The 19398-nt window shown below is 38.8% G+C and overlaps 1 protein-coding gene across 1 annotated transcript; it reads left to right on the top strand.

Annotated features, from left to right (window-relative positions):
- Window positions 1-2301: 2301 nt before the first annotated feature.
- LOC136242607 (leucine-rich repeat serine/threonine-protein kinase 2-like) lies at window positions 2302-19016 on the top strand. Its single transcript, XM_066034051.1, has 3 exons — window positions 2302-2811; window positions 14126-18795; window positions 18853-19016. Exons 1-3 carry the CDS (start codon window positions 2382-2384, stop codon window positions 18892-18894), a joined length of 5142 nt encoding a protein of 1713 aa, XP_065890123.1. The 5' UTR covers window positions 2302-2381; the 3' UTR covers window positions 18895-19016.
- Window positions 19017-19398: the final 382 nt, after the last annotated feature.

Raw genomic sequence — 19398 nt, 5'->3', positions numbered from 1 at the left:
ACTCACAAATTTGAGTATAAAAACAATGTCTTTAGATTATTAATTACTGTTTTTCATTGAATGTGTCAGTGTTGATTGAAGAATACTATCAAAATCATTTAGGGAAAAAATATCATTGATTGGGGGGTTACTATTCAGTGGACTGGACTACTAGACTGACATATTTTTGGTTTTTGCACATTCTATGGTTGGATTTTTGCTAGTAAGAACCCTTTGGGCACCTGCAGCCCACTTCTAAATGCTGAAGACAAACAGTGGAATACGCGAAAACTGTCTCTTAATAATTTCGCTGCTGTTTATTATGCCACTATACAACACTTATTCCTTACCTGGTGTGTAGTAATTGAATGTGACAGCAATAGTTAACCAGCAATCAACTAGCCAGTAGACAATAACTTTCAAGATATCCTTAGAGCAAGCTTGAGGAGCAAGCTAGTCTCGCCAGCATGGCCAGACCTCTAGACTTGCCTCTAGTTCAGTGCAGGGGCTTACCAATTAGAGATTTTTCAGTATGGGCACTTATAATCTTTAATATATAAGCCCCTGCACTGAGACAGAAGTCTGGCAGCGAGACTAGCTTGCTTGCTCCTCAAGCTTGCTCTAAGGATATAACTTGAAGGATACTGTCTACTGGCTAGTTGATTGCTGATTAACTATTGCTGTCACAATCAATTCCTTGCACTGCCTACAGCATTACTACACACCAGGGTAAGAAATAAGTGTTGTATAGTGGCATAATGAACAGTAGCGAAATTATTAAGATAAGAGACAGTTTTCGCATATTCCGTTGTTCGTCTTCACCATTTAGAAGTGGGCTGCAGGTGCCCTAAGGGTACTTACTAGCAAGACTCCATAAATCCAACCATAAAATTTGCAAAAATCAAAAAATATGTCAGTCCAGTAGTCCAGTCCAGTGTTCCAGTCCAGTAGTCCAGTCCACTGAATAGTAACCCCCCATTGATTGGTAGTTGATTCCATAGGGTATAATTGATCTTGGGTAAAAACTAAATTTGTATGCATCAACAGTAGCAGATGGTTTGATGAATTTATCCTGGTTTCCTTGTAAACATCTTGTAGAATGTACAATATAACTGGGGATAGGAAGCTCTACTAGGTGATTGACAATCTTGTAGAACATCAAGAGACGAAGCCTTGTATGGTGGTACACTATGGATTTTAACTTTAGTGAATTTAGATATACTACTTAATCTGCGGTAATTTGACACAATAAAACGAGCAGCATGCTTCTGAATAGCTTCTAGTTTATTGATGTAGTATTGCGTGTGTGGGGACCAAACTGTCGCAGCATAGTTTAAAATTGGTAGAACAAATATCTTGTAGGCATCCAGCTTAACTCTTTGGTTACAGTGTTTCAGATTTCTTCGTAAGAATGCTAAAGTGTTATTAGCTTTTTGGCAAACAGTGTCCACATGATGGTTGAATGTAAGCTTGCTATCAAAATTGATACCCAATTGTAAGTATTTAACATTTACAACAGGATTCAGTTTTTCGCCATGGAGGGTGTATTCCGTAATGTACGGATTATGTTTTAATGTGATTGTTAATATCATGCATTTCTCTATATTGAATTTCATCCCCCAGGTCTCTCCCCATATTTCCAGTTTTCTCAAGTCTTCTTGAAGTATTTTAGCATCGTCCGGTGTAGCCATAGTCCACACAACTATAGCTACAAACATTGTCATTGTTATTAAAGCTTTACAGTGACCAGCACTGAAGGTCTGACAGCAACATGTGCTGCAGCCTTAGGATTACCTAACCTAGCAAACTGGAACTGGAAATTAAACCTAAGAACAGTACTTGACCTAGCTAACAATAAAAAGCTTCACATACAAAGCTTAAGTAAGTAACACCATGGATGATACTAGTCTCGTGCCCAGACCGCTTTTTTTCTTTTTGTGTGGGGGCGGAGAAAAAAAGGGTCTGGTGGATCTCCAATACATTTTTTGTGCAGCCGGATCTACAACTTTTGGGGATCGTTGATTAGTGGTGATGAATAGCAAAGGCTTGTTAACGAAGCAACATACGGCGCGCGTTTGCTTGGCAAGGTTACATCCTTGGCTACGCGCGCCGTATTTCCTATTGTTGCTTCGTTAACAAGCCTTTGCTATTCATCACCACTAATCAACGATCCCCAAAAGTTGTAGATCCGGCTTCACATCCACCAGACCCTTTTTTTCTCCGCCCCCACACAAAAAGAAAAAAAGCGGTCTGGGCACGAGACTAGGATGATACAGTGTAACGGAACTGCTCACCGCTTTTCTATCAATGTAGTCAATGAAAGGTCAGAGGTACTTTCCCTGCTGGTGGCTTTGTGGTTGATTGGCGATTGAACCTCGTGACTTGCCGCGTAAACGGGAGTGATGTCGGCACCCAACGTGCCTAACGGTCCATCTGGCAGTCAAAACTTACAAGATGTCGCAGGAAGATTGTACGACTTGTGTACGACTGGTGATTTCGACAAAGTTAAGGGTGTTTTGGACTTTCATGGTCAACAAGCTATCGCGAAGGGTCTCTTTGGCTACAATCCACTCCACGCAGCTGCGAGCAATGGACACCACAAAATAGTGAAGTTGTTGGCAGATTTCGGGGCAGATGTCAATTGCAAAACTGTTGATGGTGGATATACTCCTCTTCACTTAGCTGCCTCAGCTGGACAAGCACAATCTGTCAGAGCGTTGCTGGAGTGCGATAAGACTGATGTGCACGTGACTGATGCATTTGGACGAACTCCAATGGAAACTGCAGAGCAGAACTTCAAAACTGATGTTGCTAAATCACTACGTAGCAATGGTAAGCAGTCTTGTTGACAGTCAATTAGCAAGTGTTCTTAGGGCTTGTCTAGGCCTAGGGGGCTTTAATACATTACAGCAAAGTGTAATATACACCTTTATCTGTGGTAAAAGTACACAAAACAATTTGGAATTTTCAACTAGAGTAGGGACAATAGCACATCAATAAAAAGTACTGAAACAAGTTGGAGTAGTCCATGATATTAAATCACAGTAAAGCAATAAGAAGTGTTATATCATATCCCTACTGTGCTCAAGATAATGCACAGTAGGAATATAACACTTCTTATTGTTTTATTGTGATTTAATATCATGGACTACTCCAACTTGTTTCAGTACTTTTTATTGATGTGCTATGGTCCCTACTCTAGTTGAAAATTCCAAATTTTTGTTTGTGTACTTGTTTGTTAACTTTTTTTTGTAAATAATTATTATGACTAGTGAACCCACTTACACCGCATCTGAAATGGCGCCGTTCACCCCAGTTATATCAATTATTGTCTGAAGAGTGAACTATCTATTACGCTTCGTTGTCAGCTATGTTCAACTCGTTACACAGCATTTCGAATAAACAACTGTTCGAAAAGCACCTCTGCAATCCCCGCATGCTGAAAGAAATGGTGTTGCACGCCCCAGTTATCAGAGTTGGGGGATAACGAGTTCCATTTGTAATGCGTTGTATAATAATATTACTTATGTTGTAATGAAGTAGTATAGCGCATTACATGACAAAGTAATGAGGGATATTACATCTGGAAATTGTAACGCGTTACTTCTTTTTAATGCGCATTGTATCCAGGACGGGATTGGCTGCTTTTGGGGTCCTGACAGCACTGAATATGACTGTACAGGCAAGAACAATGATAGTGTATGGGAGTGCCCTTGAGACCAAGATACTGCGTTTTTTAGGCTGAACTACACCAGAAAAAACATGTGTAAGGTGGGGGCATGTATTTAGAAGGTTGGGCTTATTTATAACTTGTAACAAACAAATGTAATATGTAATAATATTACTAGTTACAGCCCTCAAAGTTACCGGTAATAGTTGCTATTAGAAGTAACTAGTAATGTGTAGTGAGTTACATTTTTAGAGTAGCGACCCCAACTCTGCCAGTTATATCAATTATCGGCTGAAAAGTGAAGTATCTATTATGCTTCGTTGTTGGCTATGTTCAACCTGTTACACAGCAGTATGAATCAAGAACTGTTCGAAAAGCACCTCTGCAATCAAAGTAACCACTATGAAAAATACAGACGATTTCCATTACCTTGTCCGTTACAAAGGGAAGCCATCATGTGCTACCACCAAATCGACACTTCGCTGTCAGCAAAGAGGAATGGGACACAAAGGAGGACACTGGTAAGTCCATGAAGAATGCATTGTATGTACTGTGGTGTGCAGCACCTCTCGGGCCGAAGCGACATTGAACAGTGAAAAAATCAAGCCCATAGCGTTAGCCATTATCGAGTTATGCTTGTCTGAAGGCATCAGTCAGTCAGTTAGTCAATCAGTAGAAAATTCCATTAAATTATTTATTTAAATTCCGTAGCAACTTGCTGAAAGTGTTTTGGGCTGATCTGAAAGCTTGTTTGGGCTTAGTTTTACCTAACCAATACTGTCTCATTGTCGTCAGGGAAAATTGAGGCTGGTTTTTGGGTGATGTCATTTCGTGGGCCACACCTACTCCTTTGTGGTCCCTACTATACAGTACTATCATACTGTATGATATTCACCAGGATTATGTATCATCAATATTATATGGGATCGTCTAAGTGCTGTGCTGGGTTAATAACTTATCATCCTTAGGATTATGTGATGATAAGCAGGAACTATGCGACAAATAGCCATACAGTAATTTTGATGCGACATTTGACAATCAGATTATAATTGTGATGAGACGATCCAACAATCGCTGGTGCTGGCAGGCTGCTGTTACTGTTGCTAGGAGTTTGTTGTTGCTACTGCTACTGCTTGCTACTCTATCTCCTCCTTGTAGTTTGCTGATAAGCAGCCAATCACAAGCTGTAAGGTTCAAGTAGTAGCAGCATCAGTAAGCAGCAGAAAGTAATAATAAAACCAACATCAGTAACTCCAAACAGCAGCCTGCAGGTACCAGCGTCTCATCATTATTGTCGTGTGATTATTATCAACTATTGCATCAAATTTGTTGTGTGGTTCATTGTCTATTGTTGCACAATTGTCACATAAACATTATTGCTGTATACCTGTTAGGGCAACCGTAACACCTCGAAACCAGCCATGTTATGCCAGTACAGTGAAATCCCTTGGGACCAGGGGTGGTCCATAAGTCTGAAAGTCCCTATCTCTGAAACTGTGCTTAAAATAGCATAAAGAATGTTTTTGTTTTTTTTTAAATTCCAGTGTTATCAACTACCCTAATAGAATAGTCATCACTCTAATAGAGCAGTCATTTCCATAGTTTGGTTAGCCGAGAATCCAGATAAGTGGGGTCCGGATAACTGAGGTTCCACTGCATAGGGTGGTAAGACAGATACATGCTCAATAATTTAGAGTGGCTATGATGTATGTTTGTGCTACTCAGCTACTCTGTAATGAATGAATTATTTAGAATACATTGTTTAATGATGGTCAATAGGCTGTGATTTGCACTGGGATTTAAAGTAGTCCTATCACAGTACAACTCAGGCAATATCTTTGTTATCACCCTTGCACTACTCTCCTCCTGGGCACTGTTCTTTATTGTTCTTAAAGAAGTCTTATTACTTATAACAAGAGTCTTGCTTATAAGATGACTGAGAGTCTTGCTTATAAGATGACTGATAGAGCACTCTTGGACACTTTGATTCTCCTACTCAAAGTTCTATAGACCCCAAGGCGTGGCACTTTATATTACATCATCGAAATGGGGCATCCGCCATTTTTGAGGGGGGAAAAAATGTATTCGTTCCATGCTAGAAAAAAATTGTGAAATGTACGTAATGCGAAGTAATCTTACTGAAAAACTGGAAGAGTGCTGTTACAAAGTAAGTTACTAGGTTAAAGTACATAATATACTTGTTGCATGGCGAGTTATCCCACCAAGGGAAAGTTTTTGCAATAGAACGATCAATATTTTTGCCCTCACTTCCCTCCAAAGTCCCTCGTAAATCATTGTGAAATCTGAAGCAGTAGCAACTTTTTGCCGGACCACTCCTTAGTGCGCACGGGGTCTATAGAACACACTTCAGTTACAAATGTAGAAAGTTTGCCGTCATGCGAAACCATTCGAAATTCAATATTACATAAGTGAAGTGTATCAATGATGTATGACATCATGCATGACCAAGACAGTTCTTTGGACTACTGTATTTTTGACTCCTCCTGTGCTCCTGCTCATTTCTTGTTCCCACTTATCAATTTTTTGTGAGCACAGTATTCTTATGGAACACTGTTCCGCCTTCTGTTTTGACACTCAAATTTCATCCTACCCTGTATCCATTGTTTTGTCATTATTAAAACTTCAGTGTTTATATTTTGCTATTGTATTTTGAGTTTTGTTGCTGTACTGTTAATATTTAGTGTTTAGTACTTGGTTGTATAAATTATTGTTGATCTGATTTGCTAAAAGACAGTATGCCATCAATAGGTAGGGCCTGTACGAGGCAAAACACAAAAATAATAAGAATAATGTGTGTGTACGGTAAATAGTAACATCACAATATTTTATATATCAGGCACTTAAATCTATTCAAAGTATCCTTCCACAGTTTCAGTACCACTTCAAACACTGCTTGTTGTCCATATACAATAACTCTTTTCAATCATTGTCTAAAGAATAAAGTGCCATTCAGAGTTCTGACCACCATCAGCTTTCGATATCTTTCATGGTGGGATAATAGAGAACAGTCCCTCAGTATTCATGTTGACTGTAATTGCATCACTCATGTTAACTAGTATACCGTATTTGACCAGTTAATAGCCGCAGCTACTATAACTTTCAGGAAGCAAAACCCTGTGACTACTATGCAAAGGCGGCTACTATCCGAGGGCGGCTACTATGAGCTTGTGTGGTAGCAGCCCGCGGCGTTTATACAGATTCACAAGTGACTGACCTTGTTTAATCATCTGTCAATATGGTAATTCATTTTAACTTCTCTCAAAAATGCTATTTCCTGCCTTAAACAACTCCTTTGCCTGATTTTGCTTCAAACGTGTTTAGTCAACACTTGTAACAGTATGTTCAGATACAAGCCGCGGCTCTTATCTGAGGGTGGCTCTTATGACAATAATTCTAGGCTGTGGAACGGCTACTATCTGGGGGCAGATATTATACGAACCGCGGCTATTAACTGGTCAAATACGGTATTATAATTTAAAAATGAAGATCCAAGCAATAAAATAATAGATGAATGATGGTATTACAACATAGCTTGGTGGGAAAATCCCTACATATATTGGCATGTTTTTAATTAATATACTTTTGTTAGCTTACAGGTGTGACTGGTGACTGCTGTATTAGAGTATCTTGAGTAAGTCTGTGTAACTATTCATTATGCTAGCAATATGAACACAATAATAATAGGTATGGTCTGACTGGTCATCTCTGTGCTTGATTGTTATAAATCAACCAAACTTATTAAACTGGCATGGCATTGAACCTATCATGAAGGTACAGGTATCTACCAAGTGTAAATGCTTCAGTAAGCTTGCGGCATCTAAATATGAAAGTGTTGATAGGAAAAATTCCTCAGTATGTTTTCATTGCATGGAGAAGGAAGAAGATTAGCCTGATTGAAGATAAAAGGAAAGACGAGACATGGAGGGCACATACTCGTTGGAATCCCAAAAGGCATATCCCACTGGTGAGTTTGTTATTGTGGCTTAAAATGGTGGCTGTGCACTGCTTCGTTTGGCCTCTAGCCTTGCGACTGCGATCAGGCAGGCAGGCTGGCAGTCAGACTAAAGTTCCGAGTTTTAGTGATGTTTTAAAAAATTCTATATCCGGCAGCCTAATAGTGCTTTCTTGTTTTTAATGCTGTGTTTGATGTTAGATGGACTAATATTATTCCGTAAAGGTGATTTTTATCGCATAAGATGTCTCTAGGATGATTTTTGAAGGCCCAGGGATACGATTGGCAACAAAAACAAACAATAATCTTGAGCTTTCGTGCTGGTGGTTGAAGACATGTGACATTTCCAGATCCAATTCCAGCTGGCATGTGCGTTAACTGGTACTCACTGCGTTGGCTCAGAGGATGTTGAAATGACCACTCATTTCTTGTGAATGCATACGGTAGCTAGGTGTGCAGTCATATTCATCTAAGCTTGCCCTATCAATCTGCTATATAAAGCTGAAATGCTGTCTGTCTGTCCGTGATCCAGCTAACTCCCGAACAGTAGCGCCGATTGACTCCAGATTTGCTGTATAGTAATTGCCATCAAGCTGGCACCAAGGAGTTTGTTAATAGAAGTTTTTAGCATGTCCCGTTTGCTGTACAGCGCCGAAAAATCACCATTACTGCAATTTCGTAAACTGGTATTTTGAACACAGCTACTTCCCACTACATGGTATAGTAATTACAGCCCTATGCCGTTGATCTATGTTATAATACACACTCTTTGGTGATGGTTACATGGTGAATTCTACCGCTACAGTGTCACTATAGAATAAAAGTCTTGAACATTTTCTGACAGGTGCCACGCCCTAATTTCATCAATAATTAACTTCAAACTCTACAAGCCAATTCTGTACCCCAAATTGTTTATCCAATGGTGGAATTCATGCCTACAACTAATGAACTAACCTTACAATTCAGCAAGAAAGCAAACAGACAGGAAAGTCGAAGTATAATATAATGTGAATTTACGGAAACATGTTTACCTTGAAATCCCGTTGCTTTGTCAATAGTAATGACGTCAGACGCATGTGACATGTTGAACTATTTTAAACAATGCGCAATGAGTTTCTGTGCTTCTAGAATGGTAATTAGGTGGATCACAGCAAAGTAGAAGAGTAACAATGAGGCATCTCTGCCTTGAGTGACGTCCGTTTTTGCCAAACAACACAAACTCGCAACAGAAGAGGAGTGATATCTTTGACCTCCCGGAATATGAACTCTGGAGAAGGGACAGCGCAGGCCTGAACTGAATGGGATAGGAATACAACTTTGAGTGAGCCAAATACAAATGGGAGTGGTCGAGGCTACGAGTGAGCTGAGAAACTGGAGTTACCATACGTAATAAACTTCCAAGTGAGTGGATGGAATTTATAGTTTGCATTTGGGCACAGCAGATGGATGACAGTGGTTAACTACGGGTATTTGCAGGCCTGCCTTTAGTCTAGCTTTAATGCCCTGAATCACATGATCAGCTGGCAACTTTAATTCAACTTCACTGTGTATTCAACTGATCAATCATATGGACGCACAAACCAACTCCTTATGTCACAAATGTACACTTGCTGTTTTTTTATTTATTACATGTGTGTGTCTGTGTCAATTCAGAAAGATTATACATCAACTTGAATGCCTGCAGCTGCATCAATAATATTATTAGTGTTACAGTTGGTGAGCTAAATGGATCACAGACATGTACACTGGAATGCATTTTGCTTCTACAGCAATACATGTGTGGTTAAGCACAAACAATACAATATTCGAAGGGCAGGCACAGTATTATATCAATCATTTAGCTCAACCTGCACTAAGGGCAGATACCGCAGCTAGTATACTCTAATATAGCATAATATGACTGTCATTATTCTATTATATCTTACAGTTTCCTTAGAATTAAAAGTAATGGAATTGCACTGTTGTATCTCTGGTGTTTATATATGGGTAATGTGCCACAGTTGGGAGAAACTATATACTACTACGACAATTAAAGTGATTTTGTGCTGAATGAAATGTTCATTTGTGAACACTGGCCTGTTTATAAGTTTCTAAGTGCTGCCATTTGTTGTCTAGGGACCACTGAAGGCAAGTGGTTTGGAGCAAAACTTGCTGAAAATTCCATAGATACATCCTTAATCCCACTGATCCCTGGTGCACCACAACAACTTTTTCTTCAGTTACCTTATGTTATGTTTTTAAAACCAATTGATATGAATTTTCACAATGTGGAGATTAAAATTACCTGTAATGTCCAACTGGAGCCATTTCCTCAACCACAGCCATTCTTGTAGCACCCGTATGAAGGTATAAATAGTGATAGTAAAACATATAATTCTGCATTCCGAATGATCAGCTTTGAGTCTAATGAGGTAACAATGCCTGGCTTCAACCCCTCCTCATACGATCGTATTGGTAGAATGGTTCCTTCAATAAGTGAGATCCCAAATTTTATCAAATTTATTTATCGGTAATCAGGAATCACAGGTAGCCACTAGGTGTCAAATACTTGGTGGTTTGAGGTCATTGCACAATGACAAACACTATTCACAACTGTTTAAATTGGCTAAGGAGCTTTCTGACAAACAAAGTAATCAATGAAATGAAGAGACCTACAGGTGAACACACCAAGAGGTACAGTAGTCTCCTTTGTGATGAGGTAGGTGTGTTGATGCCTAATGAGATAGTAGCTTGCATCATATTTCTGACAGGCTGTGACTCTTTGCAGTACCCGATGATTTTCTCTCATGATACTGATGGATGGAACATCAACCTTACACTAGCTAACAACAAATAATTGGCGGCCTTGGTATATTACTGCTACCACTAAGCGTCGGAGTTGTTAAGGGCCAAGAGATTATTCCAATAGTTCTCGGTAGATTGAAACAGATTGCTTGCAATTTTTAGGCACAAACAGAAAGCATTAAGTGCTGACTGCTATCAAGATCTTCAAGATGCAGTTATTGATGGAGATAGGGATCCTAGCTATTATTTAAGGGCGCCTCCAGACACGCAATGTAGAGTGACTGTTGTTCTTACTGACAATTAACAATCAAGATACTCAGTCAATAATTCTAATGGTAAAGTCGCTGCATAATTTTGTATTTGATTCATTTACAGCAAGACCTTTGAAATACACCCATTAGAAGAAATAGCAACATCCAAATATATACCTTACTGTGAAAGTGACACTTCAGTGGAACTTGTCTTAGCGGCCACCTGTATAGAAAGATCACCTATCTAAAAACACCAACTTTACCCATTAACGGCCACTGCTGTTTTATGGCAGCATGGCATCATAACTCACTCAGAATAAACTTTAGCCTTGCTATAACTTGTAAAATGCGTTTCATATCAAGATGTGCTAGTACTGAAGTGGACATGCCCATAGAGGTTCCATTTCTGAGATAACTGGATCCTTCCTGGACTAGTGTGCATTTGTTATGTAATAGTGCAAAGTGTAACTTTTAATAATAGGCGAGTTGAATTAGTCTTCGAGTTGAAAACTATTATTTGATAATAAAGAAAGTGTTATACATTGATGGAGACACAGGTACGACAGTTGGCTGCTTTATCCTGGATGAGGCATGGTGGACACGAGTACAGATATGCATCACTGCAAGTAAACTATATAGAACAGTTCTTTGGAGTGTAATACACCTTAGTAAATAGTTGGGATTCCGTTGTTTGTTTGGGCTGGTTTTTATTTTTACCAAAGATTAGACTTTGTTATTTGATAACTTTGTTGTAGTTACTGTTATGTAAACTAAAACAACATAGTCAACCTCCTTAGTTTATAGCAAGTATTTAGATATATGGTTACTAACTAGTTTTAAGATCAAGAAATATGTCCTGAAGGTAACCAGCTTAAACATGTTCCACTGTAAGCTAGCTAGTGAACCTGAATTTCACTCTAACCACCTATAGCACATCGGTGTATCCATTTGTCAGCTGCTGGATCCACCTCTGTGCACTATGGCAGATCATCCTTCAAAAATAAAATGTTTCCCATGGAAAACACTGCCATTAATTGTTATTAGTCAATCAAAAACTTCATAGAAGTGTATCTGACATCAAAACCAACATTAGTATAAGAAGTTAAACAGCTGTTGATCTTATCTGCCAGCCTGACCACAGTTATTATAGTTGAGGCTAGCTTCACAGCACACTCTACTCCATCACATGTGAGGGAAGTGATACAAGGTAAAGGATAATTTTACTCATAAAAAGTTTGCTACATTGTGTTGTACTACTTAGTGATTCATTGTGTGTGATGATAACCTAACCTGAGACCCAGCTGTTTCTAAAAGGTGTGGTCAAGTTACCCTAATAAAGCAGTCATTCCGCACAACAGTCATGTACTATGTAATACAGGTTAAAACTAAAAAAGAAATATCTAATATATTGAAATGTAGGGATCCAAGTGATGATAAAAAGCAGTGAAACAAGAGATGAATGATGGCCGGTATTACATCATAGTTTGGTGAGAAAATCTATCTAAATTGGCATGTTATAACAATGATTTTGTTGTGCCAAAGTAGGGATTTTCCCACCAAGCTAGGCTGTAATAATCATTCATCTCTTGTTTCACTACTTTTTATCGCTTGGATCCCTACTTCATTTTAAAATTAATATACTGGTTTGTTTGGTTTTTTTGTTACAGCTACACACACACACACACACACACACACACACACACACACACACACACACACACACACACACACACACACACGACTGTTCTATTAGGATGACTGCTGTATTAGAATATCTTGTGTTAGCCTTTCACCTACCAGGGGGTTGGCCACTATTTCATATTTTCACTGTGCTAGACCAAGGGGTGTGTCATTGTGATTGAGTAAATAGATTGTTAAGAGGCATGGTGCTCAGTGCTCGGCCATTATTAAACCAAGATCGCGTTAATAGGCATTGTCCCTATTGTGCAGTTACAGGTATCTACCAAGCATAATCACTTTAAGTTTGCAACACCTAAACATGCTGCTCAAGGAAAGTGTTGATAGAGACAATTAATGCCATTGCATGAAGAAGGACGAAGACCAACCTAATTGAAGACAAAAGGAAAGGCAAGGCACAGAGGGCACACACTCATCTGAACCACAAAAGGCACATGCCACTGGTGAGTTTGTTATTATGGCTTAATATGGTGGCTGTATGCTGCTTCATTTGGCCTCTAGCCTTGTGACTGTGGTCAGGTTGGCAGGCAAGCAGGCTGACAGTCGAAAATTTGAGTTTCATATTTTTTAAAATTCTGTATCTGGCCTCCTGTATAAAGCATTTTCTTGTTTTTAAACCAGGCATGTGCCCACAGCCAGCCTTTGGCTGTGAGCACGCGCCTGGTTTACTGAAATTGTTTTCGTAAAAGTGTGCGTGCGTGCGTGCGTGCGTGCGTGTGTGTGTGTACCTATCTACCTATATTTGTCCGTACGCACCCACGTGAACAAACTTATTAAATAATGGTAAAAGCAGCCTTTACATAAGAAGTAAAAGCAAAATGAAATCTGTATTAAACTTCTGCACGGGTAAACTTTGCTCTGAAGTGGTTTCTTTTCGGCGGTCTGAAATACGGGTGTGGCGACTGTCCTCAGACTTTGTAAATTACCTTCCCTTCAGGGTTTTACAGGCATTTAACAACTGAAAAACAACAGTGCAGGCCTTGTTGACTACTAGGAATAGCTTATCCCTTCAAGTTGAAAGGGGGCATATCCCTTACGTACGCAAATGAAGAGCAGCTTTGTTGAGAGAATTTGTGGGGAAAACGCTATAGTCAAACTAAAAAACAGTTTTGAAGATACTTCTGTGTGTAATATGTTGGTAAAAGTGGTTTGTTTAACAAGCGCTTCCTTAGCAGTGCATAGCAACGTATTTAAAAGAATTATGAAAATTTCATGAATTGCAAAATACGAGAATTACACTAATAATAATGATGCACAACTGAAAACTCTTCAGTAGTTGGTTAATTCCAGATGAGTTTGTTAGCTGCATGGTGCCTGGTTTTTAGAAGTAGCACACAACATCAACTTGTTAGTGCTGTATTTGATGTTAGATGGACTAATATTATTCCGTAAAGGTGATTTTCGTCTTGTAAGGATGATTTTTAAAGGCAGCATTTTAGGCTGCGCACGTCACTATTGGGGGGAATCCCTACTTAAACAGTACTACTGTACTGTTTGATAAAGTATAAGTAAGGTATTGTGATTCATTTAAGAAGTAGGGATCCATGCAAAGGAAACAAGACAGTGTAAAACTGTAGCTGTATGTGGGAAATCTCTTTGGTATTGAACAAATGATAAAGCTACATAGCACAATCATGTCTCTTGTTTCACTGCTATTAATCACTGCTTTGTTTTTAAATTGATAATTTTAGTATTACTGTACAAAGTATGTGTGTGTATGTATTTGTGTATATTTGGTATCCTCTTTAGTTTTGTTGTCTTTTTATATAGAAATTATTCGAGCTGCTAAACAGAAAGCAAGTGGCCTAGATGCGTTACTTAGGAAGCATATGGATAAAAGCAAGTTGGAGGATGACTGTTATGAAAGAGCTCTTCAAGCTGCTATTGAGAAAGGTAACTGTGCAAATGCTGAGAAGTTGATCCTTGCTGGAGCAGGTAATATCGAAGAGGTAATGAAGCACAGTGAACAAGTGGATATTGCACTGATGTTGCTAATGGTGAAGACTGCAAAAGAAAACAATCATAAATTTTTGCAAACATTATTCAGCAATCCTGAGTCTGAAGAGGTGTTGAAATATTTTGTTAAGCCCAACACACCCACACATGAAAGTGAAGCATCTAACGAGATTCCTGAGCCAGTTGACAATAATGCTGAAGTGAAGTATGTTATAAGCCCTGATAAAATTAAAGAGCATGTTGATGGAGGAAAAATGAGAACAAAAGTGCCAATTAAAATTGCTATTAAATCCAAACACAGAAAAGTACTTGATGAGTTGCTGCAAAAAACAAATGTTGATATTAACAGTGGAAGTGTTGGGTGGAGTGGTTTGAGTTTGGGTGAGGTAGAAATAAAATGGCTTAAGAAAGTTTCAGTAGTCATAAGACATCTTGATCTGTCTCAGAATGAATTAGTGGCCCTACCAACTATACCTACCAATATAGCTACTTATCTAAAGAAATGTACTAAACTTCATCTACACAAGAACAGCATTACAGTTATTCCAGGTTCTGTTTTAGAACTACCTTTTATTCAAGATTTAAATTTTTCATTCAACAAGTTATCCTCTCTCCCTGATGTTTCATGGTCTGCGTCTCTTGTTCGGTTTAATCTTTCTCACAATGAAATAAGCTCATTACCAGACCGTGCTACAAATCTGTGTTCATCTTCCATGAGAGAGTTATGGTTAGGTTCCAACCTGTTGACACAAGTTCCCAAGTGTGTTTGTTTTTTGCATGAGTTAAATGTCTTGGACATTAGCTATAATCCTGAAATTCTTGTTTTACCAGTTGATCTTGGCCGCTTGAGTAAACTAGAAAATCTTGTACTGGAAGGTTTACACCATCTTTTTGATCCTCCTCCAAGCATTTGTGAAAATACAAAAACTTGTGTTTCTTATTTGAGGAGTCGATTTCTTAAGCAGGAAAAGTATTACCACATGAAACTCATGTTAGTTGGGAAAAAGGAGGTTGGTAAAACAACTATGGTTGGTTGTCTTCAAGGCAGACGAGTTCAAGAAAACCCAGATCGAACAATTGGTGTTGACATTTGTAAATGGCCATATCAACCTAAAATGTTTGATCCTACTTTCCACTTTAATGTGTGGGACTTCGCTGGTCAAGAAGAATATTACGCTACTCATCAAGTGTTCTTGAGCACAAGATCACTCTACCTTGCTGTATGGAAGGTCACGGAAGGAGTAGGTGGCATTAATGAATTGAAGCCATGGCTAGACAACATAATATTACGTGCTCCGCAATCTCGCATCATTGTCATTGGTACTCATCTTGATGTTCTGATTGATCAGTTGGGCGGCAAACGAGCTGCTGATGCTAAATGTGAAGAATACACACGGCACTTTTACAACAATGTTGATCGAGAGTTCATTGAAAATAATGTTGCGGGTATTTACTATGTAGGACTTAAAGGGAGGTGTGTGGGTGTGACTGAACTTAAGAAGCAGATTTACAATGTTGCAAGAGATTACAAAGTTGATGGTCATCCTATAATGGGGTCTGATATTCCATACAGTTACACTCAAGTAGACAAAAGATTGTCTCAGCTGTCTAAACCAATTCTTCAGGCTGAAGAATTTAAAGAAATGGTAAGAAGCCTTAAACAGACAGATCTTCAGAGTGATGATGACATTAGAGCAGCTGCATTGTTCCTCCATGGCATTGGCTCATTGTTACACTTTGATGATCACCGACACAGTCTTGATGATCTGTACTTTGTGAATCCTCAGTGGCTTTGTAAGCTCATGTCTACTGTTGTAACAGTTGAAGATAGAAATGAATATGTTGACAATGGAATTATTACAAGAGATCATTTGCAAGAATTGTTCAGAAGAGCTGGTGGAGATTATTCTGAGCAGTTTATTGACCAATACTTGGAGTTATTTAATCGTTTTGAGATAGCATTGCCTTTAAACAAGGATGAAGATAAATTCGTAATTTCATGTTGTTTGCCACCCAAACGGCCAGCTGTTGTTGCAACATTTATTACAGAACTCCATTTTCGACGAGATTATCTTTTCCAGACTGCACTTCCACCAGGTCTGTGGAGTCGTCTACTCTCACGTTTGATGAACAGCATTGATGTGGTAGGGGAACTGCTAGATCAAATTACATCCATGCCGCAACAGTCGGAAGGGAAACTACATTTTTGGGAAACTGGTCTTTACTGCTGCACTAGTGACCAACTGTTTTGCATTGACTCATGTCGTATAGGTGGTAATGATGGTATTTCTATAATTGTTTCCTTCCAAGCCCAACAAAGAGGAATCATGAGTCAGTTAGTTAATTTAGTCCAGCAAATAGTTAGTGAATGGTTTCCTGGTCTTGTTGACAAATGTGAACAAGTCTTTCCATGTTATGAATGTGCTGCTGAAGCACATCAAAGTAGATCAAATGTTGAAATGTTTAAAATAAAACAGTTGTTGACTCACTTGGAGAATGGTACTAAAGTGAACTGTTCTACATGTAAGAAAGAAATAGATTTAAAGCTACTAGCTCCTGATCTTTTGTTAGCCGATGTGAAGAAAATTGATCATGGTCGAGTGAAGTGTTCTGAAATTATAGTATGGAAAGGCAAATATGGAACTGCGTTTCATGGAGAATTAGAGATTCAGCATGATGAAGTTTCACCAGTGATTGTAAAACAATATAAATCACGTGAGGAAGGCTCTACTGGGGAAAATGTGAAATTGTTTGACAAAACCTTTAGAACTTTGCGAGCTGAAGTTGCTTACTTACAGAAGATAAAGCACCCATGTCTAGTGGCAATGGTTGGAGTTTGTGGCTATCCTAATCTCATGTTAGTGATGGAAGATGGTCCACTGGGCACATTAGACATGTGTTTATTGAAGGAGAAACCTTCAGTACCTCGGATAGTTGTGTATCGGATTGCTGCACAGATCACATCTGCTTTGCGTTTCCTTCACACTATTCCAATAATATATCGTCATCTGACTACAACAAGAGTGTTAATGTGGTCACTGGGTATGGATGAGTTGATTAACTGTAAACTGGCTGATCTGGAAATTGTAACTTATGGAGACACAGTAGGAGGCATACAAAGTCATTTTGCTGGTCAATTTATAGCTCCAGAGGTTCGTCAACAGGCGATATATAATTGCAGGGTAGATACTTTCTCTCTTGGAGCTCTGTTTTTGCAGGTAATGCAACGAAAATATCCTAATGAAGATAGATACTCTATACCAGAATGGGAAATTCCACACCATTATGAGGCTATTTCAGTTCCTGATTCTGAGTTGCACTACTTGGGAAGCTTGGTGAAGCAGTGTTGCCAAACTAACCCTGACAACAGACCTGATTTACCCATAGTAGTACAGCAGTTGTGTGACCCAGTAAATCAGCTAGTGATGGGTGTAACCACACTTCGTGATAGTAATCCAGTTACTTGTGCGTGTGCTTCAACAAGTGATGCTTGGCTGTGTTGTCAGGGAGTTGATGGTGCTTATTTTTCTGTGTTTTCAGTGAAGAATTTGGAGATGGAGAAAAAATGTTTTATTGAGCACCATCAGATTTGTTCCATGTTCTCCCATCATGATCAAGTGTGGGCCACATCAATATTGGCTGATTGTAAAGGAGCACTACTGAAGATAGAGAACAGAGAAGATAATTGTACTTACTCAGAGATTCCCATACATACACAGGTTGATGATACATTATCAGATGGTGACTATGGAACCAGTTTGACTTGCTCTGACACTCATGTGTATGTGGGTACTGCTAATGGATGGTGCCTTATGTTTGATCTCAATCCTGGGAAGGTGCCTGTAAAAGAGAGGAAGCTATCAAGTAATCCTATACGTTCTCTTGTTGTAATTAAGAGTACATCTCTTTTATGGGTATCAGCTGGTGATCAAATACTCTTTGTCAGTCTTGAAGACTTAGAGTTTGACAAGGACAAGGGAATTGACGTTGATTGGCGAGTTGGAATGTTCTACCCATCACCTGATGAAGAAATTATGTGGACTGCACATATTAATGGACATAGCATTTCAGCTTGGAATCCACAAAAACGATCAAGTACTTGTAACTTCAACACTCATGTTCTGTTAGGTAGGCAACTTGATCATTGTAAGAGTAAAATATTATCTGCAAGTGTTGCCATGGATACATTTTGGGTGGGGCTGATCAGTGGACACATCATAGTTGTCAGTGCTACCTTCCCACAAAATTTGTTGACCGTCATGAAACCATATCACCAGTCAGTACAGCTCCTAGTTCCATTGTATGGAGTGGACAATAACATGACAATGTTGAGTATAGGAAAGGGTTACAAGGGACATGATCAATCAAATGCTAAACATCAGTTGGGTGTTGTTGTGTGGGAAGTGGTCACTGCCAAGTATATGCATCAGATTAATTGTTTGTCTTCTGGTAATACCTGGTTGAATGATGCTGTACTGAATGAGGTATGTATGTGCCATAATTGGTAATGCCATTAAATAACTTTTCTTTGTTTTGTTTAGCACACAGCTAGGATCAAGTTAGCAAGCAGTCCGAACACTTAAAAGTTCAACACTATTTATTGATATAGTATGTATTGAAATTTGTGTGTCACAATAAATATTAGAGGTATTGTATACATGCAAGTATTTGTATCAGTTTAGCTGAGAAGTATGTTATCAACCAGCATAGTATCATAAAGGAGTGGTGGCACAAAATATCATTGTTGAAATACAGCAGATGATGAGATGATGAGGTCATACAAGGGCAAAATAGCAACAACAAAAAAAGCTAAATATGAAGACCTTGCAATGAAATCTATACAACCCTGTCGGAGATGGTGACCATGAGTAGTATAAATCAAGCATCATGTGCACAAATCCACCTAGACAAACATGATCCATGCCAGCATAATCACTGCATCTCTAGCATGGAGATACTGGTAGTCCTCACTAAAAGTAGCTAGAGATTTCATGCTGAACTGTTACAGAAGACTACTGAAGATGTCCTAATCTCATTGTGATAAGAATCAGATGGTGCAGGAACAAGCATAAATCTAAAAACTGTAT

This window comes from Dysidea avara, chromosome 13 (genome assembly GCF_963678975.1).
Source record: "Dysidea avara chromosome 13, odDysAvar1.4, whole genome shotgun sequence".
In the NCBI taxonomy this organism is placed as follows: Eukaryota; Metazoa; Porifera; class Demospongiae; order Dictyoceratida; family Dysideidae; genus Dysidea; species Dysidea avara.
The sequence above is the reverse complement of the archived record's forward strand: the minus strand, read 5'-3'. Positions and strand labels throughout refer to the sequence as shown.

What these genes read in the sequence shown, in the direction of transcription:
- LOC136242607 (XM_066034051.1), top strand. Translation starts at nt 2,382, where the DNA reads ATGTCGGCACCCAACGTGCCTAACGGTCCATCTGGCAGTCAAAACTTA. An exon ending in TAAATCACTACGTAGCAATG is followed by an intron (nt 2,812 to 14,125) that starts GTAAGCAGTCTT and finishes CTTTTTATATAG; the next exon opens with AAATTATTCGAGCTGCTAAA. An exon ending in ATGATGCTGTACTGAATGAG is followed by an intron (nt 18,796 to 18,852) that starts GTATGTATGTGC and finishes TGTTTTGTTTAG; the next exon opens with CACACAGCTAGGATCAAGTT.